At 46.7% G+C, this 6,948-nt stretch overlaps 1 protein-coding gene across 1 annotated transcript in view; it reads left to right on the top strand.

The window, feature by feature from the left end:
- The window catches only part of LOC107299386 (V-type proton ATPase subunit B, kidney isoform-like), a gene marked incomplete at both ends in the record, with an annotated part of 32,880 nt that overhangs the window by 18,588 nt on the left and 7,344 nt on the right, over positions 1-6,948 (top strand). The window contains 3 exons of the mRNA XM_015828751.1: positions 3,633-3,715; positions 4,863-4,967; positions 5,701-5,830. Of these exons, the coding sequence (XP_015684237.1) occupies positions 3,633-3,715; positions 4,863-4,967; positions 5,701-5,830 (318 nt within the window). The remainder of the gene's footprint in view (positions 1-3,632; positions 3,716-4,862; positions 4,968-5,700; positions 5,831-6,948) is intronic.

The following is a 6,948-nucleotide window of genomic DNA, read 5'->3' as shown; positions in this document are numbered from 1 at the left end:
GAATAGAATAGAATAGAATAGAATAGAATAGAATAGAATAGAATAGAAAATATGGAATGGAATAGAATAGAATAGAATAGAATAGAGCTGGAAGGGACCTTGGAGGTCTTCTAGTCCAGCCCCCTGCTCAAGCAGAAGACCCTCTACCATTTAGAATAGAATAGAGCTGGAAGGGGTCTTGGAGGTCTTCTAGTCCAGCCCCCTACTCACGCAGGAGACCCTCTGCCATTAGAATAGAATAGAATAGAATAGAATTGGAAGGGACCTTGGAGGTCATGTAGTCCAGCCCCCTGCTCAAGCAGGAGAACCGCTAGATAGTCACTTGTCTGACCTGGCAGCCTCTTCTTAAAAACCTCCAGCGATGGAGCACCCACAACTTCTAGAGGCAAGCAGTTCCACTGGTTGCTGTTAGGAAGTGTCTCCTTAATTCCAGGTTGCTTCTCTAAGATAGGTAATCAAAATTAAGAAGCAAGAAAACAAAGCAAAAGTGAACTAATAGAACAAGGAAATAAACAAGGAAAATACAGTGATAGGGCTAGTAAATATATGTCTATCCAGTGCACCCCCTCCTCCTACCCCAAGCCAGATCCTTTTTGACCTGACCACCAAAATAATTCTGGCCTGTTTGGAGAGACAGAATTTCTTGTGCTCCATCATCCTGTGTTGCCCCAGACCAGGGGTAGGCAACCTTGGCTCTTTTATGACTGGTGGACTTCAACTCCCAGAATTCCTGAGCCAGCTTGATGAACTGCAGCCTCTTTATGACGTGGACTTCAATTCCCAGAATTCCTGAGCCAGCCATGCTGAGGGGAAAGGGAGAGGTTTCCAAGCTGAGCCATGGTGGCTCAGGAATTCTGGGAGCTGAAGTCCCCAAGTCATGAAGGGGCCATAGTTTCCCCATGCTGGCTCAGGAATTCTGGGAGTTGAAGTCCACGAGTCATGAAGGAGCCAAGGTTGCCTACCCCTGCCCCAGACAGAGGGGTCCCCAAAGATCCTCCCATGTTCCAACCTGGAAAATGATGCTGAGGGATGCTGTGCTGGGGTTTAGCCCCCCCCCAACTCATCAAGCAACCAACCAACCGACCGAGCAGGGTGGGATTCTGCTGTCTCCTGGCCTACTCAAGATGCCTTCAAGCACAACCGATCTAGACACGCTATTCTGAGCCTCTACACTCAACTTCAGAGTTGATGGGCTGTGGGAATTGAGAAAGAGGCCACTAGAAGCAGGTCTCAGTTCCTCCTTGGTGCCCCACAAGTTCTCCTAATTCTCAGGTGACTCTAAAATCAGAGAGGAAACTCAGCGAATTACGGAAATGATGAGTTGAGATGGATGGTTCTTAGGAGGAAGCAGAGGAGGGGAGACCCCTGGGAGACTTTCACACATAGATCTGAAGACGAGGCTACGCTGGGTTCAAGGCTCTGGGGTGGTGGGTGGAAAAATCATCAAGGAGAGGACCTGAAGGCCGGAACAGAAGCAACGGATGGAAACTACGGTAGTCAAGGAGAGAAGCAACCTGGAACTAAGGAGAAATTTCCTGAGAGTGGGAACAATTAACCAGTGGAACAACCTGCCTCCAGAAGCTGTGAATGCTCCATCACTGGAGGCTTTCAAGAAGAGACTACTGGACAGCCATTGGTCTGAAATGGTATATGGTTTCTTGCTTGAGTTGGGTTGGACTAGATGACCTCCAAGGTCCCTTCAACCTCTTCTGGCCTTCTATAATCTAAGATCAATTAACCAGTGGAACGGCTTGCCTCCAGAAGTTGTGGGTGCTCCATCCCTGGAGGCTTTTAAGAAGAGACTGGACTGCCATGTCCAGTATAGGGTTTCTTGCTTGAGTTGGGTTGGACTAGAAGACCTCCAAGGTCCCTTCCAACTCTTCTTCTTCTGGTTCCATTTCTTGGTCTGAGAAGAGACAGGTCTGCTTCTTCTGCTTCATGTCCTCTTCCCCACCTCCAAGAAGATGGTCAAAAAATTCCAGATGGTGGCCATGATGGTTTTAAGATGGAGCATCTCAACCACCAGCTTGAGTTTTTGGAGCATCACCAGGGCCTGCCTTTCTCCCCTAGAAGACTACTGTCCTTGGCTGGGGGTCCAAGAACGAATGGGCTGGGGGGGTCTCAAAGTCGGAGATCCAGAATTTTGCACCCGTGCCTCTGCTGTTCTCTGCCTTGAGTGGTTGAGAAAGTAAGATGTGTCCTCCAGATCAAGAAGCTTCCTTCCAGAAGGTCCCACCCACAAAAGCACCTACCCAGATTTCTCCACCGCAGTAGAAAAGTAATTGGCCAGCTTCCCTGGGTCTGAGACCTTGTTTTGAACTTCCCAGATTAAGCAACAGCTCCGTGGACTTTCCCTTTTAAAGAAAGGGACGGAGTTAGTAAGAAACTCGGGGCTTTTCTCGAGAAACATTTAAACCCAGCAATGGGGACAGAGAGTGAATTGATACAGAATATTTCCGTCCCCGGCAATCTAAAATGAAAATAAATAAATAAAACCCTCACCCTTTAGCATAGATATCAAGCTTTTGATAGTGTGTGCCATTAGTGTGGGCACTAATCAAACAGATGGTAAGGAACCACCTGCCTCCAGAAACGGTGAAGGCTCCAACACTGGAAGTTTTAAAGAAGAGACTGGACAGCCATTTGTCTGAAAGGGTATAGGGTTTCCTGCCTGAGCAGGGGGTTGGACTAGGTGACCTCCAAGGTCCCTTCCAACTTTTATTATTATTATTATTATTATTATTATTATTATTATTATTATTATTATTATTATTATTATTAAAATGGTAAGGAAACTCATCAAGGAGAGAAGCAACCTAGAACTAAGGAGAAACTTCCTGACAGTGAGAACAATTAACCAGTGGAACAACCTGCCTCCAGAAGCGGTGAATGCTCCAACACTGGAAGTTTTTAAGAAGAGACTGGACAGCCATTTGTCTGAAATGGTATAGGGTTTCCTGCCTAAGCAGGGGGTTGGACTAGATGACCTCCAAGGTCCCTTCCAACTATTCTATTCTATTCTATTCTATTCTATTCTATTCTACTCTACTCTACTCTACTCTACTCTACTCTACTCTACTCTACTAGCCTCCAGAAGTGGTGAATGCGCCAACACTGGAAGTTTTTAAAAAGAGACTGGACAGCCATTTGTCTGAAAGGGGATAGGGTTTCCTGCCTGAGCAGGGGGTTGGACTAGATGACCTCCAAGGTCCCTTCCAACTTTATTATTATTATTATTATTATTATTATTATTATTATTATTATTATTATTATTATTATTATTATTATTATTATTATTATTATTATTTAAAATAGAATATACTCAAGTAGACAAGATATGTATTTTGAATACTAGATCTTGTTATGAATTGACATAAATAAAATGTTGGTCACTTAAAACGTGGAAGTATAAATTTAGATACAAGGGTCCCCAACCTTGGCCACTTTAAGACCTGTGGACTTCAACTCCCAGAATTCCCATGCTGGCTGGGGAATTCTGGGAATTGAAGTCCACAGGTCTTAAAGTGGCCAAGGTTGGGGCCCCCTGGACTAGAAGACCTCCAAGGTCCCTTCCAACTCTGTTATTCTGACCCTACGTATGGCTAGCGGCATCCCCTTGTGTCTCCTTGCAGATATCACACACCCCATTCCGGATTTGACCGGATTCATCACGGAAGGACAAATTTACGTGGACCGACAGCTTCACAACCGGCAGGTGAATGGTCTGGCTCTCCCTCCCATCTCTGTGGGCGCATCAGAGCTTCTGGGAAGTCCAGAGGTCCTTCCCCACCTCCTCCTGGAACTCCAGTCACCATGAGCAACAGGAGGCAGGGGCCCTCCTCCCTCTTCCTGTTGCCCCCCCCACCCCGACAACAAGCCAGTGAGGCGGGTTCGGACTGAAAGAGAGAGAGAGAGGGACTGGTCCAAAGCCAGCCATCCGGTTTTTATGCCTAAGGAGGGACTAGAACTCACCGTCTCCTGGTGATTGACCCAAAGACACCCAACTGGCTTTCATGCCTAAGGCAGAACTAGAATTCACCGTCTCCTGGTGATTGGCTCAGAGTCACCCAACTGGCTTTTATGCCTAATTAGGGACTAGAACTCTCCGTCTCCCAGTGATTGGCTCAGAGTCATCCAACTGGCTTTCACGCCTAAGGAGGGACTAGAACTCTCCGTCTCCTGGTGATTGACTCAAAGACACCCAATTGGCTTTCATGCTAAGGCAGGACTAGAACTCTCAGTCTCCTGGTGATTGGCTCAGAGTCACCCAACTGGCTTTCACGCCTAAGGAGGGACTAGAACTCCCCATCTCCTGGTGATTGGCTCAAAGATAACCAACCGGCTTTCATGGCTAAGGAGGGACTAGAACTCTCCGTCTCCTGGTGATTGACTCAAAGCCACCCAATCGGCTTTCATGGCTAAGGAGGGACTAGAACTCTCCATCTCCTGGTGATTGGCTCAGAGTCACCCAACCGGCTTTCATGCCTAAGGCAAAACTAGAACTCACCGTCTCCTGGTGATTGGCTCAGAGTCACCCAACTGGCTTTCATGCCTAAGGAGGGACTAGAACTCTCCGTCTCCTGGTGATTGAACCAAAGACACCGAACTGGCTTTCATACCTGAGGACTAGAACTCTCCGTCTCCTGGTTTCTGGCCTGATGCCTTCACACCCTCTACCAAGAATTCAGCCCATCGGTGGTTGTGCTTTAGTCGACGATATAAAGCCCCTGAGTTTTAGGAGCTATGAGGACCCCAGACCCTCCTCCCCCTCCCCATGTCCTCTGGGGCTCTTAGCTTCCACCTGATCAGACCCGATTCCTCCATGGTGGTTCCTTCGTGACGCGCCTTTTCTCGGCCCGCAGATCTACCCGCCCATCAACGTGCTGCCGTCTCTCTCCCGTCTGATGAAGTCGGCCATTGGGGAAGGCATGACCCGGAAGGACCACGGGGACGTTTCAAATCAATTGGTGGGCCTCTGAGCTGACCCAGGGCGGTGGGGGGCTTCGGGGGGGAGGAGCCCAGGCCCTGGGAGGGGAGGGACCCCCTGTGCAACAGAGCAGGGAAGCGCTTCCTTCTGAAGCGGGCTTGGAAAACGACGGGCTCCTTTGGATCGGGAGCATCAAAAGGCCAATGGCGAGAAGGCAGGTGGTCCTCGACTTACGACAATTCGTTTAGGGGCCCTTCGAAGCTACAACGGCACCGAGGAAAGGGACTTAGGACCCTTTTTCACGTTGAAGCACCCCTGGGGTGATCAAAATACAGATGCTTGGCAGCTGGCTCGTATTTAGGACGGTGGCAGCGTCCCGTGTGTGTGTGTGTGTGTGTATGTGTGTGTGTGTGTGTCACATGATCCCCTTTTGCGACCTTCTGACATGCAAAGTCAAACGGGGGGAAGCCCGATTCGCTTAATGACTGCATGGCTGACTTAAGAACCGAAGGGATTCACTTAACAACCGGGGCGAGAAAGCTCGTAAAATGGGGGCAAAGCTCGCTTAAGAAATGTCTCACTTAGCAATGGAAATCTTGGGCTCCCTCATGGTCATACGTGGAGGACGACCGGTACCATTCTTGCTTAGCACTACCAAACTGATATATTTTTTTGGACACGTCCGGCGGGCAGCCCTGTCCGGAGAGGCTTCTGGGGCCTTCTGTTTCTTGACATAACCTTGGTTCTGAGTGACCGTCTTGCTTTGCGTCCAGTACGCCTGCTACGCCATTGGCAAAGACGTCCAGGCTATGAAGGCCGTGGTGGGAGAAGAGGCCCTGTCAGCTGATGACCTTCTCTACTTGGAGTTCCTGCAGAAGTTTGAGAAGCAGTTCATTGCTCAAGGTACGTGAGAGAGAGCGAAGGACAAGGAGATAATAATAATAATAATAATAATAATAATAATAATAATAATAATAATAATAATAATAATAATAATAATAATAATAATAATAATAATAATAAAGAGAAAGACCCGGGGGGAGACGATGGCGGTCTTCCAGCCTTTGAGGGGCTGCCCCAAAGAAGAGGAGGGGGTCCAATTATCCTCCAAAGCTTCTGAAGGCAGGACAAGGAGCAATGGATGGAGACTCATCAAGGAGAGACCCAACCTAGAACTAAGGAGAAACTTCCTAACTGTGAGGACAATCCGTCAGTCGAATGGAAGTTGTAGGTGCTCCATCACTGGAGGCTTTTAAGAAGAGATTTGTCTGGAATGGTTTATTTAGAGTCTCCTGCCTGAGCAGGAGGTGGGACTAGAAGATGCCCAAGGTCCAACTCTGTTAGAATTAGAATTAGAACAGAACGCAGCATTGTAGGCTGACTCTGCCCACTGCTGGGAGTTCGATCCTGACTGGCTCAAGGTCAACTCAGCTTCCGTCCTTCTGAGGTCGGTAAAATGAGGACTCAGATTGTTGGGGGGCCACAGGCTGACTCTGTAAACCGCTTAGAGAGGGCTGTAAATGCGTGTGAAGCGGTGTATAGGTATTAAGGGCTATGGCTAGTGCTATCATCTATCTATCTATCTATCTATCTATCTATCTATCTATCTATCTATATCTATCTATCTATCTATCTATCTATCTATCTATCTATCTCTATATCTATATCTATATCTATCTATCTATCTATCTATATCTATCTATATCTATATCTATCTATCTATATCTATATCTATATCTATATCTATCTCTATCTATCTATCTCTATCTATCTATCTATCTATCTATCTATCTATCTATATCTATATATCTATATATCTATATATCTATATATCTATATATCTATATATCTATCTATATCTATCTGTCTATCTCTTATCTATCTATCTATCTATCTATCTATCTATCTATCTATCTATCTCTATCCATCCATCCATCCATCCATCCATCTATCTATCTATCTATCTATCTATCTATCTATCTATCTATCTATCTATCTATCTATCTATCTATCTATCTATC

Source organism: Protobothrops mucrosquamatus, unplaced genomic scaffold (genome assembly GCF_001527695.2).
Source record: "Protobothrops mucrosquamatus isolate PMUCROS unplaced genomic scaffold, P.Mucros_1.0 scaffold4855, whole genome shotgun sequence".
Lineage (NCBI taxonomy): Eukaryota > Metazoa > Chordata > Lepidosauria > Squamata > Viperidae > Protobothrops > Protobothrops mucrosquamatus.
Note: the sequence above shows the minus strand (reverse complement) of the source record. Positions and strands in the feature narration are given on the sequence as shown.